Here is a 22947-nt window from a genome sequence, read left to right on the forward strand (position 1 = left end):
AACTCAAATTCTATAATTTGAAATTAAGTATCAAAAACACTTTTTAATGGCTAAAAAATGAGAAATGATTTATATAAGTCACTCTCTGCATAGAATCTTTATAAAAAAAAAAAAAAAAGAGTAATGTTATATATACACCACTATCTCACTTGCATTCTATTATATATGATGTAGAGTATTTATTACTAATAGTGATAAATCTGCAACATCTTACTTAGTAAGATATAAGTTAGATGATAATATAGTGCATAAAATTTTCCTATAAAAAAAAAGTAGATTTTTTATTAAAAAAAAAAAAAAGAGAGGGTAGATTCTACTAGGCCTATGCATAAAAGGGCCTGACTTGATTAATCCGAAAGACTCGATATGGGCCCACCCAACTAAAGTCAGGTTCAACAGGTCAATCCCTTTAACGGATTTATTACACGTTGAAACCGATCAACCCATTGAAACCGTCTCCATCTCTATTGTCCTCAAACCCTAACATCTTTCAGAATCAATCACAGATTTCAGAACCTCGGTTGATTTTAAAACAACAGCAACTCGATTTGAGTGACTTGATTTAACGTAGGAGAAGAAAAAAAAAAACCCACACTCTTATCAGATCTCTCTCGGTCTCTCCATGATCGTTGCTATAAGATCGTATTCCTTTTCCTCGCCCATACTCCCCTCATGATTTTCTCAGGATTATAAAATAACAGCAACTCAATTTGAGCTTCATAGAAAGACTTTGATGGTCCTCTTTGGTTGCGAGAACAATGAAAATGAGATATGAAGGTATGCCAAGTTGGGCACTCTCTCAACTTCTGTAAGAAAAAAGTAGTCTAACTTTTGTCTCTCATTTTCTATGGTGACATCGATTCCTTTTTCGATTACGTTTCACCGACTCACGAAATTTGCGTCTCATCTCACTAAAATCCAAAAACCTAATGGAATGACGTTGTAAAGAGAGTGAGCAGTTAGAGATGGAGATAAGTAATAACAACGATAGTAGCAACCTAGTTGACGATGGTGAAGCTTCTGGGTTTGTTAATGTTAATGGTGGTAGGGTGTTGGTGCTAAGAAATGAAGGAATAAAGGAAAAAGAAAAGGGCGAAATGTAGCATGCGGTTTGAAAGTTTTTGGTCTAATCTGATCATTGCGGATCAGGTCGGGTTGGCCCCAAATCTACCTTCGGTGGGCCGGGTTGCAGGCCTAGATTCTATTGTAAAAAGCATAAAAACCTTTTTCCATTTTAATGCCCGCGTATTTATAAAATAAACTCGTAGTTGTACTAAACATTACAAAGAGAGAGTTTGCACTTATCATTCTCTATATTATCTCTATACCATTTGATATTTTTATTTTAATATATATTATTATGTAAATATATGTATTTAAAAAAATATTATTTGAATAAAAAATAAAAAATATATATTAATATGTAGCGTAGAAATAATAACTAATATTTATATTAAAAAAAATTAAAAGAGAGGGAGCAAATTCTAGTTGTCAGGTTCGGGATTGGTGCTATTCCGACACCGGGCTCCAGCTGGGCAGCAACTCAGCTTTCCAATGCAGTACAAATGGTAACATTGGTAAGTATAATCTGTCAGAACAGTTTGCAGGACAGTCCAGTCCAGTACGTTTAACCATCGTAACTTACACATTTCTTCGTATTCGTTTTAAAGTCGATCAAATTTATATCGATTGAGCTTTGATGTAAAATTATGTATTAATTTATATATTGATATTAATTTTTTTACATTTAAATTTAAATTAATATTATTTTTAATAAAATTTATTTTTTAATTAATCACATTAAATTCATAATTACAGTTGCAACTAGATTTTCCATATTCAAATAGGTTGTTTTTAGTTCATCTTCTTGGCTCTGGAAAACCTTCGTGAATGTTCGACCCATCCTTATCTACCCCAAAAAAATTAGACAAAAGAAAAGAAAAAATTACCTTAGATCGAAGAATGGAGTGGAGTGAGCCAGCATCTAGGACTTTTTGTATAGGAGAAAAACAGCCAAAGCTTTGACCTTTTGACTATTCGGTTCTCCTTCTCCCTCTCTCCGTCTCTGCGTTGCGCTCACGCAATTTGCATTTCTATATGCTCGGTTCTGCAACGTCGAGAATTTAGTAAGAATCGGAGGATGGGTTGCAGCCAGTCCAAGATCGAGAACGAGGAGGCGGTGTCCCGTTGCAAGGACCGCAAACGCTACATGAAGGAAGCCGTCTCGGCCCGCAACGCCTTCGCCGCTGCCCACTCCTCCTATGCCATCAATCTCAAGACCACCGGCGCTGCCCTCAGCGACTATGCCCAAGGCGAGGTTTCCCAATTTCCTTCCTCCTCCTCCTCTGCTCATCCCACCCTTCCCTTCTCCTCCCCCGCATCGTTCGACGTCGTTTTACCTCCTCCCCCTCTCCCCAATTTCGACCCCAACCTCCCACCGCTCTCCCGCGCCGCCTCCATGCCAGAGATCAAGATCCAAAAGCCAGATCCTCCGAGGCCCGTGGCAGGCACGATCATCGAGGAGGAGGAGGGCGCCGAGTCCGACGCCGAGGACCCTCGTAACAGGCTTAAAAGGCGTGGCGGTAGTAGTCATAGAAACTCCAGAGTTCTGGAAGACGAGGGTGGCCCACCACCTCCACCGCCTGTGTCGCAGGTCCCGCAGCAGGAGGTGCCGATGCCGGCTCAGCCGCAAGATACACCCTACGATTACTTTTTCTCGGTCGAGGTGCCCGGAGCGACCTTGAGTGATGCCCCGCCGGTGGCGGAGGGCGTGGCGGATTCTGTGAGGCGCGAGGAAATTGAGCGGAAAATGTCCGTAGAAAAGCCTAAGGGAGTGGAAGACGGCGGCGGCGGCGGAGGCAGCGAAGTTAGGGGAACTGAAAAGGTTGAGGGGGTAGTCCCTGCAGTGGGGAGGACTGTTAAGAAGGGGAAGCAGGCGACGGGTGGAGCGGAGGGGAAGAGGACGGTGAAGCCGAGTGTGAATTTGTTGCAGATATTTTCGGCGCTGGACGACCATTTCTTGAAAGCTTCCGAGAGTGCCCACGAGGTTTCGAAGATGCTCGAGGCGACCAGGTTGCATTATCACTCTAATTTCGCGGATAATCGAGGTAATGGGGTTGAATTGTTTAGCTTGAACCGTTTTAGTTATGATGCTGATATCATTTTCTTTGAGGATCCAATTCCCTCACATTTGGGTAATGGGTATGATGAGCTTGTAGAAGGTGACTTTGACGGTGATAGTTAGTGAATTGCAAGTCGTTTTGTATTGAATTGGTGGTGATTCCTAGCATTTGTATATGCTGTTAGGATGATTATCTGATTGTTACTAAAACCTTGACTTCGTAGTTGTCATGTGATCTTTAGCCTGTGGTGACGTTCGAGGTTTTTAATATATCGCTGGTTGTTTGATAGGACATATCGATCACTCCAAAAGAGTGATGCGTGTTATCACATGGAATCGGTCATTTAAAGGGAATGACAACGCCGATGATGGGAAGGATGACTTCGAATCAGAAGAGCAAGAAACTCATGCGACCGTGCTGGATAAGTTGCTGGCATGGGAGAAAAAGCTATATGATGAAGTGAAGGTACGTTGCAATATTTCCATTGGTTTTGTTACTTCACATTTTTTTCTCTCAAGTTCTATCGATCAACCCTAACGTGTTTGGCATGAATTCATCACTAGTTTATTTCTATATTAAATATACTTCCTCCACCTTTAGCCCATCTTTACGGCATGAACTGTAGCTGAGTTTGCTAATCTCTTTGATGCAACCAACCGTCCATAGTTATTCTATGCCTAGCTAAGCCCTGTTGCTTAGCAGGGCCTGCGTTTGGTGTGGTCCTTAAATTGACCAATGATATGAGACTGAAGTCATTCTTTTTGGCAGAATGACTTCAGCTCTTATATTGTGTGCTTATTTGTTATTGCTCTGCGTATGTGTTTGTGTGTGCATTTGACTTGCTAACTTTCCTTTGTGTATGCTTGAGCAGAATGTGACTGGCAGAATGTGTATGCTTGAGCATTTCTCGAGTACATGTTAACTTTCCTTTGAGTTGATAATAGGCTGTGTGCAGAGATAAATTACCAGTTACAGCTCCTTTGCTAAGATGTTGCTCCTTTTGATTGTCATTAAGTTCATCTAAGAAATAGACCCTAGTAAAAACCAGTCTTGGTCGATGTATTGAACTCCAGTGAGCTCTATCTATGGCTCATGATGGCTAAGTGGGTGCATCTTGACTTTCTTCATAATCCTATTATCATACAAATAGAACAGCTTACCACAATGCTTGCATCTCAGTCCTTTTAACATATGTACAACATCAAAGGCCTGCGTTGGCAAGAGGATTGCTCCACCGTGTTTGGTGCTTTCATCCCATCAATTGTGCAACTTGAAGTCCAGGATTATGGGAAAGAGCCGTTGGTTTCTATTGATGTGTTTTGAGGTTAACAAATCTGAGGTGATCTTCAGTTTCGTTACAACGTGCGATGAACAATTAGAAAGGTAGGACATCCAAGGTAGGATTTGGGTTAAACATGCCCAGTGTAGAGTGCACTTGAAGTCCTACTCTCCTCTCTAGGAACCTTGAACCCTGCACCTGAAAACCATGCATATCTGTGCTTGCTTTTATTGGTTTATATGAATATGTTACTCAAGAAGCTCATCTCCATGTCAACCCTTTGGCAGCAATCCATCCACCTTCCACACCTGTGTGTTTGGCCGATGAGAACAGTTGGCTTGGATTCAGATATATAACATTTTTGTGATATTACCCTACATGCACCTTAGCCATGTGAACTTCTTTTTGGTTAACAATAGTGCAGCTTGTTTTATCTGTATGAAAAATCAATCGTGTACAATTCTAGTGTTTGTGGCTGATTGTTGCTGGATAGGCAGGTGAGCTTATGAAATATGAGTACCAAAAAAAGGTTGCGTCACTGAACAGGAAGAAACGAGGTACCAACTCTGAAGCATTGGAGAAAGCAAAAGCAGTAGTAAGTCATCTTCATACAAGATACATTGTTGACATGCAATCCATGGATTCAACGGTTCTAGAGATAAATCGTTTACGAGATGAGCAATTATACCCAAAACTTTTTCAGCTTGTTGAAGGGTGAGTAGCAATGTGATGAAAATGTTATGTTAGTGGTATGTGATTTCATTTGAGTGAGAATATATTTTCTTGATGTACCCTTGCTATCTCCTGTCAATTATTATCTAATGCTGATAATGCTTCACTAACTAAAGGCAAGGAAATAAAATTGTAAATACTATTGTGTGGGTTTGTCAGACCGTATAAACAGTTTCAACAGATCATGGTGATGATTTTGTGCAATAAATGATGCACTAATTTCAAGTTTTGCTTTCAACCTGAAGGCTATGCACGTATAATTAATGCTCCAAACTCCAGTTTTTGTTATGTCATATTTTCTGCTTGATTCTGTGGGCAACGTTGCTCCACTTCAAATTTAGTTCGGTAGTCTTCTGTGGAAAGAACTGTTCTTTTCACCATGTTCTACCATGTTTTTCTAGCTTTCTGAATATTGTTCAACTTCTTAAGCTTCTGTTTACCACTAAGTTTTATTTAACTTTGTTACGTTGTGGCCGATGCGGTTTGCATTATGTTATGGTAAATGCCTTCGCATCCTCAAATTATGCTTTGCAGAAAGCCCATGGAGTTATGATAATGTTGGTGCCCTTCAATATGAATTGAGGATTTGTCTTGTTCATGAACATCTTCGAGGAAACCTGAATTTGATGATTCACATCCGTATTTGGATGGTAGTTTGTCACAGTGACAATGTTCCTTCTCCTTTTTTTTTTTCCCTCCTACTACCTTGCATGTGTATCTATAAGTTGTTTACGGGGACCCCAAACCCTCCCCCATCCCCAAAAGAAAAAGACCATATTCACAAATTTGTTATGCCCTTACTAAATTGTATGAACTGCAGGATGGCCACTATGTGGAAAGCCATGGAGTCTCACCATGAGAACCAGAAAAAAACTGTAGAAGCACTGAAATATCTTGACCTCTCTCAATCGCCCAAGGAAACGAGTGAGCACCACCATGAGCGTACGTACCAGCTGCGGGTTGTTGTGATGGACTGGCATTCACAATTTCAGAAGTTAGTGAACCATCAGAAAGAGTACATTAGGGCCCTCAACAATTGGTTAAAACTAAATCTCATCCCTATTGACAGCAGTTTGAAAGAGAAGATTTCTCTTCCAGTTGAAAAACCCCCTATTCGTGACCTGCTACATGCTTGGCACGACCATCTGGAGAAACTGCCTGATGAAATTGCTAGAACTGCTCTACACAACTTTGCTGCTGTAATAGATACTATATTTGTGCTACAAGAGGAGGAGTTCAAGTTGAAGCAAAAATGTGAAGACACCCGCAGGGAGCTTAACCGCAAGACCCGGCAATTTGAAGACTGGCATGGCAAATACTTGCAGCAAAAGGTACCTGATGGGTTGGATCCAGACAGCGCAGGGGACAACCATCAACATGATCTCCTTGGAGAGAAGCAGTTTATGGTGGACTCGGTGAAGAAGAGGTTGGAAGATGAGCAGGAAGCCTACGAGAGGCACTGCCTTCAGGTAAGGGAGAAGTCTTTGGGAAATTTAAAAAACCGCTTGCCAGAGCTCTTTAGAGCAATGTCAGATTTTGCTCGGGCATGCTCAGAGATGTACAGAAACTTGAGCTCAATATCACAGCCCTCGAATTCAAAAAACAGTTCATCATGAGAAAATTGTATAAGCTTTGTATAATTTGCATAGTCATGTTTGATCTGTGATGTGTAAATCACAATATCTTGCAATTCTTATTTCAGACTGGCCCTCAGAATCATATATAGTCGTGTTCATCAAATTGAATTCCGGCATAGTGTTATAAGATTCTTACTGCTATATATTTTTCGAAAAAAAAAAAAAAAGGAAAAGAAAGATCCTTACTGCTATGAGAGTGAATGTTATGTTCTTTTTCTTTAATATTAATGCCGTGCCCTTTTTCTTTATTGTTTAACCTAGGTTACTGTAGATAAGAAAAGGTAATTTGAAATGGTAATATTGGTAAAACCAAAATCTTGCCTGCTGATAGGGTAAAATTTCTTTCATCTCCTCTATCCGTATTTAGAAACAATCAATCATTTCTATTAAGCTCCAATCCTTGTGTTCATTTTCAAAAATAATTTATATCAATAATTATAACAGATGGGCTACAGAATTGATCAATCATGATGCCAGAACATAGGATCCAGAGTATCTCCAGTCTAATGATGAACCTCGTTCGGCCTCAGATCAGAGTTTCAGAATTTTCATCTGGCCCTTTTGGATTAAATCGTAGGTTTCTTGATTTCTGTAGCCTTAAATTTTGCATGGTCCGACCAAAATATTCTGTAAGCATGACAACTGATCCTTGAACTTTTTTTCATTTACAATGATTTCAATTTTGCGTGAGCAGTTTATTTACAGATATTGGAAGAACCCCGTACGCAGTAAAAGATTATAATGGCAACCAAAATGCCATCTTTGGTATAAGATTTTCAATAAATGGCTTAGTTCTGAAAAAAGAACTTGCTATTCAAATGAAAGATCAAGAGGACCATGTTGTCAGTGATTTCCCAAGGACTCTTGAAATGGTAGGGAAAAATGTCAACCTGAACAACAAAATAGTTTTCTTCTTCTATCTCGTGTTTCGTTGTTTATAGTCATCCCACTCCGCTTCGAGGGGGCTGCTCTTGCCAGTCTTTTTGCTGCAAAAGAAAGAACTAGTTGAATGGTCCAAGCCATGCAGATTTCAAGCTATCATAAAAGAAAGAGAGGGCTTTCAAGCTAATGTGATGTCGATGAACATAACATGCAATGGTTTAATGGTAATCTTAATAGTGTGACTGTGTGTTCGTGTGTATGCCTGTGCTTCTATGCTGCACAGCTTGCTGTGCTTTGGAATTTTACTTGAAAGTTGAGTGAATGCCAGAATGGTCAATTGTCCTGGGTGCTATCCCAGTGAAAAGTTTACCTATTTCAAAGAAGAGTTCGTTAATATTCTGTGAAGTTTTTGCAGATGTTTCAGTGAAAAACATCCCATTTTCTTGAGAAAATTGCTCACCTTCCTGCAATCATTTAAACAAAAGAAAAAAAAAAAAACAATTAAGACACATTCAATACTCTTTTTTCTGCAGTATCAAGTACTGAGGTTAGTGTGTTTCTAGACTTTTTTTTTTTTTTTTCACGAACATTTTTTCATTGGTTGCTATGCAAGACTTATTTGTTGAGCATTGGCATAGTTTTATCATGTTAACCAAATAATCCCATCAATAATCAGTTTAGTACCAAAGATTTTCTTCATTGATAGTATATATATTATATTTCTTTTGCTCAATTTGTCGTTCTTAACTCGAATATTACAGAGTTGGTAATTTCTGAAATTTCTTTCTTAATTGCTGACTCACTTGAATACAATGCATAAATTGGACTCATTCATATGTGCAAAATCATAAAAATTACAATGTTTAAAATCATCACATAAGGACTGATGCAATTAATATGTGATTAAGACTTTTTCAACTTCCAAAATGAGTTAAGAGAATTATGATCTTTAAGCTTCCAAAATTTGTGACTTGGGAGAAAGTTATGTGGTTTCACATTAGTGATAGATTCTAAATGTAGTTAAAGATCCCCAGGGACAAGGGGGGTCGTTTAGATACCTCAATAGCAACCTCTCTCTTTGCATCCAAATCAGACTTGTTTGCAACCAATGCCATCACCAAATTCTGACTTCCTTCAAACAGCAATATGGTAAATATTATGATTAGCTATATGTCATTAGTTACTTCAGAAAAAGAACATGCTGAGAGCACCAATTTCGATGACCTCACCTTGTCTTTGCAGTTCTTGAACCCATTTTTTGGCTCGAGTGAATGTATCCTGATGCCAAGACATCATATAAAGTGTTAATACTTGAACACATGATGCACATATGGGATGGTGGGAATCTGGTGTAACAGAGCATTGCATTGATGATATAAATCAAAATTAGATAAAACCTTGAACTAACAAGCATAAGATAGATCGATTAGCATAGCCTGCCGATATGAAGATCAGGACCGACAGTAATCTTAAAGACATTCATTGCTGGCAATCGGGTGACAGTAAAATATGGAGTTTTATTAACAATACAAAAACCATAACATAGGCAGTGTCATTAATCGACCAAGCAGTTTCACTGAAACTTATGTATGCAGATACTATCTGCAAAAGAGAAGGTGGGAGGAATCTTATTGAAACAAAAGAAAAGTTCCCCTTGTGCAATCTACCCCTCTCGTCTCGTCTCCTCTCCCACTCCCAATTATACAAACTTTCTGCCCTATTCAAAAGGAAGACCAGAGGAAGGAAACAGAGTCCAGTGAAACATCTACACATGCTATTGTCAATACGTAGTTAAGAAATCATTCATCTTGCCGTAAAGGTGCAGGTAAAACTATATAAATATCGAGTACCATGCTTGATATGTCATACACCACTACAGCTGCTGCAGCACCACGATAATACATAGGAGCCAAGCTATGATATCGCTCTTGTCCTGCTGTATCCCATATATCAAACTTCACTGTGGCTTCAGCTAAGGACAGTACCTGAGTGAAAAAAGCAGCTCCAATTGTTGGTTCCTGCATTTACAGAATTTCAGAAATCCCCATTGTGAAATATGTAAATGAACACCCAGAACTTGTGGACAAGAATTTTTATGGAAAAATTATGTGATAAAAACGGACCAGGTTATCGAAAAACTGGCCTTTGACAAATTTCAAGACCAAGCTGGTCTTTCCAGTCCCCATGTCTCCTACAAGAACCTGTGGAAAAGACGTTTATTGAAAGTGTTAAAATGAATGGGGTAGTTTATCAGGTAAAGTTTATTGCTAATCGATTAGTTCAACTTGAAAAAGTAGAGGAGTTCATGTTCGATGTAAACGTTGACCAGCTAAAACAGCAAAAGTACAGGTTAAGGTTTCCCCCAGGTCGCATGCGATGCTCAAATCATTTGTCATTGGCTTTGATGGAAAGAAGGGTGACTTGCCAGTGGAGATCAATCTTTAATCACTGAATAAAGCAGCACGGACTTGGGAAACAGAGGAAAAGGAAAGAAAAAACTATTCCGAGAATGGCAGACATCATGAACAAAGTAAGCATCCTAACTGGTAAATTTAACAGTATCCAAACACTGAAAATAGGTTATCATTGAATCCAATTTCCTTGAGCAACACAACTTTAAAAGTACCATATTTTAATTTTTATACTCTGTACCATTTACGCAATTACTATGAAACCTGTTTTTTACATGTGTTGGGTCTAGTTCCACAAGCTCACCTTTCATTCCGTATGAGATGGTCGGATTATAATCTGTTTGCAGTTAATTTGAAACTTAAAACTAGTTATATCATAAATTGGCATGCTATTTGCTGTCTTGAGAATCTGTAGCCACAAGAATATCCTTGAAAGATCATAATTTCCCAATCAATCTGCCATATTAATACATGAACAGAAAACAAATAAAACAAGAATTTATCATAAATAGCTGTTCACATATCAAATGACAATCTCAGGTCAGGATAATCAGGGGGCAAAATAAGATATGCAGAAGAAACAAATGAAAAGAATGACTCAAGAAAAGGGTAAGACATACCCACCAGCTTGGCTTGTATAATCTTGTTTCCCGGCCTGGCCATTTTGACCAATTTGATCAGACCTGTAAAAGTTCAGAGAGAGAGAGAGAGAGTGTATTATGGGTTGGAAACGAAATTTGTATCAAGTTTCAGAGAAAGAAAGGTACGAAAGGGCCACAAGGAGACTGGTAGTTTTAATGACTGGTAGGTGTGTATGTTGTTGCACAACTTTCATAGCATGGCTGTTTTTATTCTTAAGCTTTAATGATAATCTAATCCCTCCATCTTTAAAAAGCATTCTCTACCACGGTATCAAAGTACCCCCATGTACCATAACACAGCTTCCCTTGAATATCATGAACTGTAAGTACATTCTAACTGTACAGTATGGGTAGTTGCAGAACCTGAGTTGCAATGCAGGATTGTAAACCTCCAATTCTCTTGCAATCCAACGCATGGTAAATTTTGCATGCCTCTGTGCCAATATCTTGTTTCCTTCCAGTTTAAACCAAGAGCAAACAAAATTAAAAAAAGAAAAGAAAAGAAAATGTCTGAGCCCGGGTTCGAACCGGGGACCTCTAGTGTGTGAGACTAGCGTGATAACCAACTACACCACCCAGACAATTTTCTCATGCTGAAAATGGAGATAAAACCATTTTATTGTGTTGACTCCTAGTGGCAACAAATGTTGCGTTGAAGTAGTCAAAAATGTTTGTGAAGAAAGCTTCATTATTTAAAAAAGAAGAAGATAAATTAGAAAACTGTAGTCTTATTGAAAGCATCCTTCTCTTTTGAAAAGGAGTTATTTTTATATATTTTTTATATACTCGATTAATATAATTGATCAAAACAGTTATTTTATATTAATAAGAAGCGATGCAGCTAACCACATTAATGAAATACGTAAAGAGTATATAAAAATAATTACACATTAAAATCTTATTTGAAAAGTAGTATATAATATGTAGCAGTACTAAATATAATAGATCTATTTTATCATTATATGTTTTAAAATTTTTATCATTTTTAATAATTGGCATATTGTATGATTAAGTAAGTAAAATTATAAATGTAGATAATATTTTTCATAATGAATATAGTTATTGCCTTATTATTTTTTTGTGGAATGAATTAGAGGCCCAGGTTCAGCCCATTTAATACTTTTGAAAACGGAGCGAAGCACGAGGAAGAGCCCAGTAATTATTATGACACTTTCAAAGTTCGAATCTTCCCTTTCAAACTTTCTCAGTCTCCCATAGATGATAGATCTTTCTAGAACCTCCAGCCCCCAAGTATCTCTCTAGACCCCTCTAGGACCACTCTGAAACTTTAAATATTTAATTATTTTTTTTAAAGACAGAAATACCGCCGATGATATAATATAATAAATTAATTATATTTTTAAAAATAAATTTATTTACAAGTTCTACATTTTACAACAAATTATTAAAATTGACACAATCTATGTTCAAAATTTTTATTTTTGAGTTATGATAAATAATTAATAATTTTATTATAAAATTGGCGTGTAAAACACATCTAATAAAATATTAATTTCATATAATTTAATTTAAAATATAATTCATAAATAATATTTTTTAATAAAACACATCTAATAAAATGTAAATTTGTTATAATTTAATTTAAAATATAATTCATAAATAATATTTTTTAATAAATTATACATAAAAAAGATTGTACAGAATTTAAAATTTGAATATATGAGAAATTTAAACTTTTTAAAAAATTATCTTATAAAATAAATTTACCTCTTTAATTATAGTTTAAAAAATTAAAAAGACTAGAAAATTCCACGCAAGGCCTTCGGCCTCTGCTCTGACTCCTTGGGGGGCTCCTTTAAATAGGTTACCTTGCTCGACCCGGCCTTCTCGTCTCGTAATAGCCTTGCGGGTGTTTCAGAGAGTTCCAGAACTTCAAGCCTCCAACCCACCAAACCCTTCTTCCTCTCTCTCTCTCTCTCTGTTGGTGCAGATCACTCTCGAGGTACGTTCTCTAACTCTAGCAGACAGCCACATCGCTTATAGATTTAGATTTCTCTCTCGCTCTCTCTCTTTCGCTTTCTCTTTCTCCGACCCTCTTTCTACCTAAATATAGTTCTAGATCTGTGAATTTCCCTTTGAAGATTCGGTCATTTCCGGCTTGAGATTGTTTCCGTGACTGTTGAATTGGTTGTGATTTTACTTTTCTCTGTTTGGATTCCAATCTTTTAATTTTCTTTTTGGCCATCTGTTTCTTTTTTCTTTCCGTTTTCATTGAGGAGAATCTATGTTGTTGATGGATTAATCATGAAGTTTGATAGCGTTGGAACCCCGTTTGGTGTTTGGTTTATTTACTGTCTTTAATGTGGCCTAGATTTTATTTTTAAGTTGTTAATTGGTGTAAAATATTAGTCTTTCAAGCCGGTCCAACGGATGAGCTTTACTTTACGACTTTAATTTTCTAAGAAAACGAAGGAAAACGGTCTTTGTCTGCTTTTAATTTGTAGTTGCACTGTTCCGGTATTATGATTTTGGATTTGACATGCTGTTGCTTAGATTATCGCTGGCTGTGTGATGCTAGTGTGACTAAGCGTGAGGCTGCCGCTGCTGCCGTGCATTTCGTAGAACTAGGTCTCCATGTCTTGCCTCTGCTTGATTGGGTGTTGCCAACGCTAGCATTCCTGATGATATTAACTTATTTTCTGAAATTAGACATGTATTCTCGTGCATTTTTATGCGTCAAAAAGATTTGGACATTGATTTGGCTTGGTAGGAAAGTTATATATCCACACCAAGCTTTATTTTATTTACTTTTTCATTTTTTTTCCTGGATTTCGGTATTTGGTCGTTAACAGAAGTTATGAATTTCTCTGGTTTCTGGGCTCTCTCTTTTTTTATTTTTTGGAAGTTATTGTGTACTGAATGCCTGCTATGTTATTTTCCAGATTGCCATCACCTGGTCGTCTATATCAGTTGATTTTTAGGGAAGATGAGCGTAGTTGGTTTTGATTTTGGAAATGAGAGCTGCATTGTGGCCGTTGCAAGGCAGCGAGGGATTGATGTTGTTCTCAACGATGAGTCCAAGCGTGAGACCCCCGCAGTTGTGTGTTTTGGTGACAAGCAGCGGTTCATTGGGACAGCAGGGGCTGCTTCAACTATGATGAACCCAAAGAATGCAATTTCTCAGATTAAGCGGTTGATTGGCCGGCAATTCAATGATCCTGAATTGCAGAGGGATCTCAAGTCTTTTCCTTTCAGTGTTACAGAAGGGCCTGATGGATATCCTTTGATTCATGCAAGGTACCTGGGAGAAGCAAAGACATTTACCCCGACTCAACTTTTGGGAATGGTGTTTTCAAATCTTAAAGCCATAGCTGAGAATAATTTGAATGCAGCAGTTGTTGATTGCTGTATTGGGATTCCTGTTTATTTCACTGATCTTCAAAGAAGGGCTGTTTTGGATGCAGCAACAATTGCCGGCTTGCACCCACTCCGCTTACTTCATGAAACTACAGCGACGGCCTTGGCTTATGGCATTTATAAGACAGATTTACCAGAAAATGATCAATTGAATGTTGCCTTCGTTGATATTGGACATGCAAGCATGCAAGTCTGCATTGCTGGTTTTAAAAAGGGCCAGCTGAAAATATTATCTCATTCGTTCGATAGATCTCTTGGTGGTAGAGATTTTGATGAAGCGCTATTCCAGCACTTCGCTGCAAAATTCAAAGAAGAGTACAAGATTGAAGTCTTACAGAATGCAAGGGCTTGCCTTAGGCTTCGTGCTGCCTGTGAGAAGCTGAAGAAGATGCTCAGTGCAAATCCAGAAGCACCTTTGAACATAGAGTGCCTAATGGATGAGAAGGATGTCAGAGGTTTCATCAAGCGGGAGGAGTTTGAACAGATCAGCATTCCTATCTTGGAACGTGTTAAGAGACCATTGGACAAGGCTCTTGCAGATGCTGGTCTCTCGGTTGAGAATGTTCAAGTGGTTGAGGTGGTTGGTTCAGGGTCTCGTGTTCCTGCTATAATTAAGATATTGACGGAGTTCTTCGGAAAGGAGCCTAGGCGCACAATGAATGCCAGTGAGTGTGTTGCCAGGGGATGTGCATTGGAATGTGCCATTCTTAGCCCAACATTTAAAGTACGAGAGTTTCAGGTAATTTTAATTCACTGATATTCGATATGCCAAGGCTTACACTCGGTTAGTCAATTTTTTTATCTTTTATTTAATTTTAAGATTCCTTGAGACGGCATACTTAATTAAAAAAATTTGGTTGTTTCATTAATGGGCTTTCCTTCCTTTCACATCAGGCAAAATTGTTTGTGAAAACTATGAATGGTAAAATCTAAAGCGAGGGCTATTTGCTATTCTTTCGTCTTTTCCTCCTCTCTTTTCTGTGTTTTCTATTTACAAAGTATATGGGCTGTTTCAATAGCTTCTTCTGGCACAAGATTTAATCTGGTTGAGAGTTGCACCCAAAAATGTGATTTTGGAGCTGCCTCAAAGTTTTACATGTATTTTCTCGTTTTGTATTTAGGAATACTTTCCGAAGTACCCGTACATTGTCTGTGTAAGATGTAGTAGATGTTAATCAAAATGCAATTATTTTGGTGCGCACCTCTGATATCACTTTCACCCTTAACTTGAAGGTCAATGAGAGCTTTCCTTTCTCAATTGCTTTGTCATGGAAAAGTTCTGCTCCAGAGGCTCAGAATGGGGCAGCAGACAATCAACAAAGTACAATCGTTTTCCCCAGGGGAAATCCTATACCAAGTTGGAAGGCTCTGACATTGTACAGATCAGGCACGTTCTCTGTTGATGTGCAATATGCTGATGTGAGCGAACTGCAAGCACCTGCAAAGATTAGCACATATACGGTAATGCAGCCTGACAATATTAATTATGAATAGTTTACACTACAGGTGATGTTGATAATAATATTTTACTTTTTGTTATCAATCCCATGGCGTTCTGTTCGCGTGCAGATTGGTCCTTTCCATTCTACGAAAAGTGAGCGTGCAAAAGTCAAAGTGAAAGCCCGTCTGAATCTGCATGGAATTGTGTCTATTGAGTCAGCTACTGTAAGTTCTGAAAGCTTCTTGTCACAAATTCTGGCGGGTAGTTTTCTATTGATCTCGTTACTAATTCTATTTGATGTTTGTTTCAGCTATTGGAAGAAGAAGAAGTTGAAGTTCCAGTCTTGAAAGAGCCAGCAAAGGAAGATGCTAAGATGGATACGGATGAAGCTCCCAATGATGCTGCTCCCCCAAGCTCCACTGAAACTGATGTAAATATGCAAGAGCAAGATGTTAAGGGTTCTTCTGATGCTCCTGGGGTTGAAAATGGTGTTCCCGACTCAGGAGACAAGCCCGTGCAGATGGAAACGGATACTAAGGTTAGTAATTTTGATTATGTTTTATCGTGGTTCTCTGTTTATATTCCATACTAAGTTACGAATTTCTCATACAAGATGAAGCTCCTTGTTAATTTTTTTTTTGTTTTTTTTTCCTTTCATGTGCTTGTACCATTGTTCATGACATTGATAAGGCTATCACAGGGTTGTTTTCCCTCAAGAATGAGGATAGATGTGTAAGACAGTCTTACACACTTGTTGAATAGCCATAGTTCTTGTTGGAGAAGGCTCTCTATGGATACTTAGGCCCAGTTTGATAGAGAGATGATTCCATCTCATTTCAATATTCAAATACCATGAACCCTTTTTGATTTCAAATCTTTAGTTTTTTCATCTAATCATTACCTAATTATTATAATTTTTTTAAATTTTCAAACAAAACATGAAAAATAATTCAACATTTTCAAATTGTAAAATAAAAATAATATTAAAAAATTATATTATAACAATATTTTAATTTTATAATATTTTTATCCAACTTTTTCTCTCTCATTTCTCAAAACTCCATAAAACATGTTAACTCAAACAATTTCTAACTCATCTCATCTAAATTAAAATATTTCACTATTTCTCATTTGTATACATCGTGTGTACTTGGACTGTGCCTATTTATTTGGAATAAAATTCTCTTATTAATTATATAAAAAAAATCAAATATTTCATTATTATTTACAACCTAACTCAACTCATCTCATTTCAATTTATTATCTAAGCCAAATACAGGCTTTATTCTCTATGAGTTTATGCACATGCATTACAAAAACAAAAATTTGGGTCTGATGCTTGTGTGTGTTGGACTTTAGTTGCAGTCTTGTTGGCTAGTTTGTGGCAACCAGCTACTTATAAAAACACAGTTTATAACGACTACTAATCTAAGATGATGCTTGAAGATACTAAATCCTGTTTCGTGCATAATTTCTCTGGTAGAGGTCTCATTTTGTTGCTAATACGTGTATTAGACTAGTTCCAATCATCTGCTCCTGAGTGACAGCTTCTGTGGACAACTCTTCCCCTTCTTCCGCTCCTCAACTTTTGTTCTTGGGTTTATCCGTCACATGGAGGGATCCAGTCCAAAATTATGCTGCATGGCATATATACTCGGACTCTTCTTGAGCTTTTTGACAGTTTTGTTTGTATTATTTGATCCAGTATCAAATGAGTTTTAGTTCTTCTGTCTATTATGATTCATCATGCTTCCACAACTCATAACATCTACATTAAATTTGGGTGGCTGGCATGCAGGTTGAGGCTCCAAAGAAGAAGGTAAAAAAGACTAACATACCTGTAGCAGAGATTGTTTATGGTGGAATGGTTCCAGCTGATGTGCAAAAAGCATTAGAGAAGGAGTTTGAAATGGCTTTGCAAGATCGAGTTATGGAAGAAACAAAAGACAGGAAGAATGCTGTCGAGGCTTATGTCTATGACATGAGAAACAAGGTAGTGTTCTTTTTCTTTATATGAACCCAGACTATCTGGCATTTAGTATAGAACTTGTAAGCTTCTGTTTCTAGTGTAAGTGTAGGTATTTCCTCTTGTATTCTTCCTTTGTACTTGGGTTTTACCTATTCTTAGTAATAAAATTCTCTTATTAATTATATGTAAGAATTTTTTGAACTTTTAGCTAATGCTTGTTTGTGTCTCCAGCTTAGTGAAAAATATAGGGAATTTGTCACAGATTCAGAGAGGGAAGAGTTTACTTCTAAACTTCAGGAGGTGGAAGATTGGTTATATGAAGAGGGTGAGGATGAAACCAAAGGTGTTTATGTTGCCAAGCTCGAGGAACTCAAGAAGGTTAGTGTTTTTTGTCACTCTAAATGGCTACTTCCCCATCTCTCCCCTCTCCTCTCACTCAACAAATCCGCAAACTTGCACACTTGAGTCAAATTGCATCACTCAGAGGTTGATGTCATTGTGAAATATTGCAGCAAGGTGATCCCATTGAGGAGCGATACAAAGAGTATGTAAACAGGGGAGCTTTCATTGATCATTTTAATCATTGTGTTAATAGCTACAGAGAGGCTGCAGTGTCAAATGATCCCAGATTCGATCACATTGACATCTCTGAGAAACAGAAGGTTGTAACTCGTCTCTCCACACCCTCCTCTCTCCAAGCGACTCCCTCTCCCACACCCGTCTAGATACACAATGAATTCACAAATTATCTGCCATGTTGTAGGTCGTAAACGAATGTGTGGAGGCAGACGCATGGTTAAGAGAGAAAAAACAGCTGCAGGACTCACTTCCTAAATATGCTAGTCCGGTTCTGCCATCTGCTGATGTGCTAAAGAAAACTCAAGCACTTGATGGGTACCTTTATTACTCCTCTTATACTTTAATCTTGTTTATTCTGTAGGGGAAAAAATCACGTTCTTTAGATAATTACGACCTTAAGCTTCAGTAATTAGAAGTCTTGAGTGATTGGCACAATGTTTTGGTCACCGGTTTTCATGTTTATTATAATGTTTTAGTTTTCTGCTTCGTTACTTCGGGGTCTTAAATCCAACATTAACCACACTTTTGTACTTTTTTAGCCTTGATTCTTATCCACGTTTTTCTACTTGGATTTGGTCCTTTTTGTATTTATTTTTTTTTTCTGCTTGTTTACGCTACCTTCAGCCTGATGGTTATATGCATTGCTCATGACTCTGCTCGTGTTGCATCTGTAAACTCAATCCTTGAAACTTGAGGAATTCTTTTTTACCTGGTTTGTGTATTGTACTTTTGGATGAGGATGCTGAAAGAAAGTATTTGCTTAAATAGGTTTTGTAAACCAATAATGACGAAACCAAGGCCAGCGCCAGCCAAGCCAGCCACTCCCGAAACACAACCAACCCCACCTCCTCACACCCGTGAGCAGCAACAACAGGGTGGTGATGCCAATGCAAATGCCAGTCCTAGTGCCGAGAGGGCAGCAGATGACAAAGGTGAGGTACCATCGGCCTCTGCAGAATCAATGGAAGCAGAGACCTCTGCCCCTTCTGCGTAGCTCTGTGGTGTGGTTATCGCCTTTTAATGTTACTGAAGTCGTTCTTATGTATAAGAACTTTTTCGATATGTTTTGTCATCCTTTTATTTTTGGGAGTCTACGAAATCTTCTGTGTTGTGGGCGGTCTGCCAAATTTTACACATCTAATTAGGGTGGATCTCCATGATACGTTTCCCCCCCCCCCCCCCCCCCTCTCTCTTAATAGGAGGGTTTCCAGAGAAATGAATCAATGATACTGTTATGCTCTCCCAGATTTGCAAGGGAAGAGAAACAGAAGTACATCTTTAAGGGGTTCTCAAATGCTTTTGTTCTTTAAGGTTGTATGCTTTACGCAAGTAATCTTTGCAATTTGTTTCTCAAATATAATATTTTTCTGTTTCCTTCCCATTTTCTGTGTCAGTCATTTGAATGTCCAGTTCAAAGCATTTGTGGAAGTTCCTGATATAAAAGTGAAAATTGCTGTTCACTATTTTTAACCTTTTTATGTGTAACGGCAAGCTAAATGTAATTAAGTAAAAGAAAGGTAGATTTTTAGTTATTTGATGTCCTATCAATTACGAAGAAGGATGGTAATTAAGAAATGACTGGGAAATATAAATAAGAATTTTTTTAATGGTAGGGAAATTATTTGTAAGTATTGAACAGTAATGAGATAGTTTAATTTCAGTTTTTAGGAAAAGAGGAAAAATAAATAAATAAAAAATCTTATAAAGTTTAAATATTATTATAATATAATTTTTATTTTAGAATTTAAAAATTTTTAAATTATTTTTTATTTTTTGTTTGAAAAAATTGTAATAATTAATTTAAAAATATTATAATGATTATTTTGAACGGTTATAATTTATTTTAAAAGATATTTATGTTTAAATGATATTTAAATAGAAATAATATAGAGTACGATGAGATGGAATGAAAAAAATAAATTAAATTAAAAGATTAGATTTGGAGCTTGCTATTATGGTAAAGGAATCTTTGGAGTTTGGAGCTTGCTATTAATGGGGTCGAGACTACTGAGGGCCAGAACGTGATTCAATTCGGCTTTTTCGCGGCCCCAGTGACAAACGCACCCTTTTACTCTCCCTCTTCGACGAGATCTTGAGAGAGCTGGACCCTTCTACACGGTATGGCCAGTAAAAGAAAAGGCGCGCGCACGCACGCACTTCTCAGTATTCCTGTAAGACAAAAGAATAAGGTCGGCTATTCTTCATTTCCTCTCTCTCTCGCTCTCTCTCTCTCTCTTCCCAATGATCTTCCTTTGGTGGCGTCTTCCGACTGTTTGTTGAATTGCCTCTATGTAGTATTTTTATAAGTTTTGGGTAGTTATTTTTTTGGTTGTCGAAATGATGTCCTATGTGAGCTATTATTTTCAAAGTCATCTCAAAATATTTCCAATGTCATTCCAAAAGAGTTGAAAAGTAATGTTGACTGTTGTAAACTCTTCGGACTTAGAATTCCGAAATCATCTCTAGTCAGTGGAAAAACACTGCATGTTACATGTCCTATTCGCAGTTGTTTTATTGTTTTCCGGGAAAAGAAAATAGTAGTTATATGAAAGCGTATAATATTGTTAGAGTTTGGAATGAGACATTTTTTTTTTTTTTACTTGATGTCAGAATGAACCGATGTGAAGGGAGCTCGGCCCTACGCACAATCCCTTCAGCATTATAAATAACTTTTTGCCTGTGTCGAGCGTTATTTGATTTGGTAGCTCTTTCACAAATGGCCAAGATGATTGTTCGGTCAATGGCTTCGAAGCGGTCGATATCAACATTGTCTAATCTCCGTGATAGGATTAAGCAAACAGGTAAAGGGCTTATTAATAACATCAAGAAGAACATGAAGATCTACATCGTTATAGATTTTTAAGTATGGTCGATGCTGACATTTGTTCTGTTTGTGTTCTTGTGGTTCAAACTAGCAGAGAAGGAGATTGTCCAAATGTTTTGTTTACATAGTCCAAAAGATGAAATGCAAAACTTGCCCATGAAGGGAAAACTATCGAGGAAGGACCCCTCAGTCCGAACATTGGATGAGAGATTTATAAGGATTTTGAAAATATTCAAGTGGGGACCTGATGCTGAAAAGGCATTGGAAGTGCTAAAGTTGAAATTGGATCATCGATTGGTGCGTGAGGTTTTGAAGATAGATGTCGAGGTCAGTGTTAAGATTCAGTTTTTCAAGTGGGCTGCTAAGAGGAGGAACTTTGAACATGACTCGGCAACATACATGGCCTTAGTCAATTGCTTGGATGAAGCTGGATTAGTTGGTGAAATGTGGAAGACGATTCAGGAGATGCTTAGGAGTACAAGTACCATTGGTCAAGCTGAATTATCTGAAATTGTGAAAATCTTGGGTAAGGCTAAGATGGTCAACAGGGCGCTATCCGTCTTTTACCAGATTAAAGGCCGCAAGTGCAAGCCCACAGCAAACACTTACAATTCCATGATCTTGATGCTGATGCATGAAGGACATTACGAAAAAGTTCATGAGCTTTATAATGAGATGTGTAATGAGGTTAACTGTTTCCCGGATACTGTGACGTATACCGCACTCATATCAGCATTTGGGAAACTGGGTCGCGAGGATTCTTCCATTAGGTTGTTTGATGAGATGAAGGAGAATGGCTTACAGCCAAGTGCAAAGATTTATACAACATTATTGGGAATTTATTTCAAGCTGGGTAGGGTAGACAGAGCTTTGAGTCTAATCCAGGAAATGAAAGAGAAGACGTGTGCCCTAACTGTCTTTACTTACACAGAATTGATAAAAGGGCTTGGTAAAACCGGGAGGATTGAAGAGGCCTACAGTATATACATCGATATGCTCAGAGAGGGGTGCAAGCCTGATGTTGTGCTTATAAACAATCTGATAAATATTTTGGGAAGAGCTGGCCGTGTGCAAGATGCTTTTAAGATTTTTAATGAAATGGAGTCATTGCAGTGCAAACCTAATGTTGTGACCTATAACACTGTTTTAAAAGCTTTATTTGAATCCAAAGCTCCAGCTTCTGAGGCTTCTTCATGGGTTGAGAAGATGAAGGCAAAAGGTGTTGCTCCTAGCTCGTTTACCTATTCAATCCTTATTGACGGTTTTTGCAAAACAAATAGAGTTGAGAAAGCTTTACTGCTTCTTGAAGAGATGGACGAAAAGGGTTTTCCTCCTTGCCCAGCTGCCTATTGCAGCCTGATAAATAGTCTTGGAAAAGCAAAACGGTATGAAGCTGCAAATGAGCTGTTTCAAGAATTGAAAGAGAACTGTGGATTTTCAAGTGCTCGAGTGTATGCCGTAATGATCAAACATTTTGGAAAATGTGGGCGTCTCACTGAAGCCATAGATCTTTTTTATGAGATGAAGAAACTTGGATGCAATCCTGATGTTTATTCTTATAATGCACTCATGTCGGGGATGGTAAGGGCTGGCATGATAGATGAAGCTCACTCCTTACTTAGAACCATGGTAGAAAATGGTTGCATTCCAGACATAAACTCGCATAATATCATTCTAAATGGCTTGGCTAGAACTGGTGGCCCAAAGCGGGCTATGGAGATGTTCACACAAATGAAGCATTCAAATATTAAGCCAGATGCAGTTTCTTACAACACTCTTCTCGGCTGTCTCAGCCGGTCTGGTATGTTCGAGGAAGCTGCTAAGCTGATGAAAGAAATGAATTCAAAAGGTTTTGAGTATGACCTCATCACCTACTCGTCAATACTTGAGGCAGTTGGTAAGGTCGATGAAGTTTGTACTTTGTAGTCATGTCACTTTGTGAAAGAGCTCGGCATGGCATATATGTTCCTTTCATATTTGTTTCCGTTGGGGTAATACTTTAACTTTTTCTATTTACCACCCTCACCCCGAAGAAAAAAAAAAAAGAAAAAA

The 22947-nt window shown here is 37.8% G+C and overlaps 4 protein-coding genes and 1 non-coding gene across 10 annotated transcripts; 3 read left to right on the plus strand and 2 right to left on the minus strand.

Annotated features, from left to right (window-relative positions):
- The first annotated feature begins 1855 nt into the window (after positions 1-1855).
- LOC122301057 (protein ROLLING AND ERECT LEAF 2-like) lies at positions 1856-6873 on the plus strand. Its single transcript, XM_043112129.1, has 4 exons — positions 1856-3107; positions 3412-3587; positions 4895-5115; positions 5954-6873. Exons 1-4 carry the CDS (start codon positions 2141-2143, stop codon positions 6747-6749), a joined length of 2160 nt encoding a protein of 719 aa, XP_042968063.1. The 5' UTR covers positions 1856-2140; the 3' UTR covers positions 6750-6873.
- Positions 6874-7400: 527 nt separating this feature from the next.
- LOC122301058 (ras-related protein RHN1-like) lies at positions 7401-10842 on the minus strand. Of its 6 annotated transcripts, none has more exons than XM_043112131.1 (7): positions 10688-10842; positions 9776-9853; positions 9503-9637; positions 8882-8930; positions 8711-8784; positions 8023-8116; positions 7401-7756 (listed from the first exon to the last, which is right to left on the minus strand). In XM_043112131.1, the coding sequence occupies exons 1-7, from the start codon at positions 10724-10726 to the stop codon at positions 7656-7658; spliced, it is 570 nt and encodes a 189-aa protein (XP_042968065.1). In that variant the 5' UTR covers positions 10727-10842; the 3' UTR covers positions 7401-7655. The 6 variants fall into 6 exon arrangements, with proteins under 6 accessions (XP_042968065.1, XP_042968064.1, XP_042968068.1 ...); XM_043112130.1 differs by having other exon boundaries at positions 9503-9670; positions 10688-10841; XM_043112134.1 differs by having other exon boundaries at positions 10684-10826.
- A 369-nt stretch (positions 10843-11211) lies between these two features.
- Positions 11212-11285, minus strand: TRNAV-CAC. Its single transcript has one exon. It is a non-coding gene; the product is annotated as a tRNA-Val (tRNA).
- A 1223-nt stretch (positions 11286-12508) lies between these two features.
- On the plus strand, positions 12509-19452 carry LOC122301056 (heat shock 70 kDa protein 15-like). The gene is made up of 10 exons (XM_043112128.1): positions 12509-12667; positions 13608-14821; positions 15316-15543; positions 15652-15747; positions 15834-16061; positions 17322-17516; positions 17724-17870; positions 18005-18154; positions 18256-18386; positions 18840-19452. Exons 2-10 carry the CDS (start codon positions 13652-13654, stop codon positions 19063-19065), a joined length of 2571 nt encoding a protein of 856 aa, XP_042968062.1. The 5' UTR covers positions 12509-12667; positions 13608-13651; the 3' UTR covers positions 19066-19452.
- Positions 19453-19969: 517 nt separating this feature from the next.
- Positions 19970-22924, plus strand: LOC122301059 (pentatricopeptide repeat-containing protein At3g16010). Its single transcript, XM_043112136.1, has 3 exons — positions 19970-20260; positions 20682-20872; positions 20990-22924. Exons 2-3 carry the CDS (start codon positions 20788-20790, stop codon positions 22819-22821), a joined length of 1917 nt encoding a protein of 638 aa, XP_042968070.1. The 5' UTR covers positions 19970-20260; positions 20682-20787; the 3' UTR covers positions 22822-22924.
- The last annotated feature ends 23 nt before the right edge of the window (positions 22925-22947 follow it).

Source organism: Carya illinoinensis, chromosome 2, assembly GCF_018687715.1.
Source record: "Carya illinoinensis cultivar Pawnee chromosome 2, C.illinoinensisPawnee_v1, whole genome shotgun sequence".
NCBI lineage: Eukaryota > Viridiplantae > Streptophyta > Magnoliopsida > Fagales > Juglandaceae > Carya > Carya illinoinensis.

Bases quoted from the DNA above. Each gene is read 5' to 3' on its own strand.
- LOC122301058 (XM_043112130.1), bottom strand. From the start codon at position 10,726: ATGGCCAGGCCGGGAAACAAGATTATACAAGCCAAGCTG. The intron at 8,931-9,502 runs GTACTCGATATT...TCTTGGCATCAG, and splicing joins TGTATGACATATCAAGCATG to GATACATTCACTCGAGCCAA. The intron at 8,117-8,710 runs GTATCTAAACGA...AAATGATTGCAG, and splicing joins AGAGAGAGGTTGCTATTGAG to GAAGGTGAGCAATTTTCTCA.
- LOC122301056 (XM_043112128.1), top strand. From the start codon at position 13,652: ATGAGCGTAGTTGGTTTTGATTTTGGAAATGAGAGCTGCATTGTGGCC. The intron at 15,544-15,651 runs GTAATGCAGCCT...GTTCGCGTGCAG, and splicing joins CAAAGATTAGCACATATACG to ATTGGTCCTTTCCATTCTAC. The intron at 15,748-15,833 runs GTAAGTTCTGAA...TGTTTGTTTCAG, and splicing joins TGTCTATTGAGTCAGCTACT to CTATTGGAAGAAGAAGAAGT.
- LOC122301057 (XM_043112129.1), top strand. From the start codon at position 2,141: ATGGGTTGCAGCCAGTCCAAGATCGAGAACGAGGAGGCGGTGTCCCGT. The intron at 3,588-4,894 runs GTACGTTGCAAT...GTTGCTGGATAG, and splicing joins AGCTATATGATGAAGTGAAG to GCAGGTGAGCTTATGAAATA. The intron at 5,116-5,953 runs GTGAGTAGCAAT...TATGAACTGCAG, and splicing joins CTTTTTCAGCTTGTTGAAGG to GATGGCCACTATGTGGAAAG.
- LOC122301059 (XM_043112136.1), top strand. From the start codon at position 20,788: ATGGCCAAGATGATTGTTCGGTCAATGGCTTCGAAGCGGTCGATATCA. The intron at 20,873-20,989 runs GTAAAGGGCTTA...TCAAACTAGCAG, and splicing joins TGATAGGATTAAGCAAACAG to AGAAGGAGATTGTCCAAATG.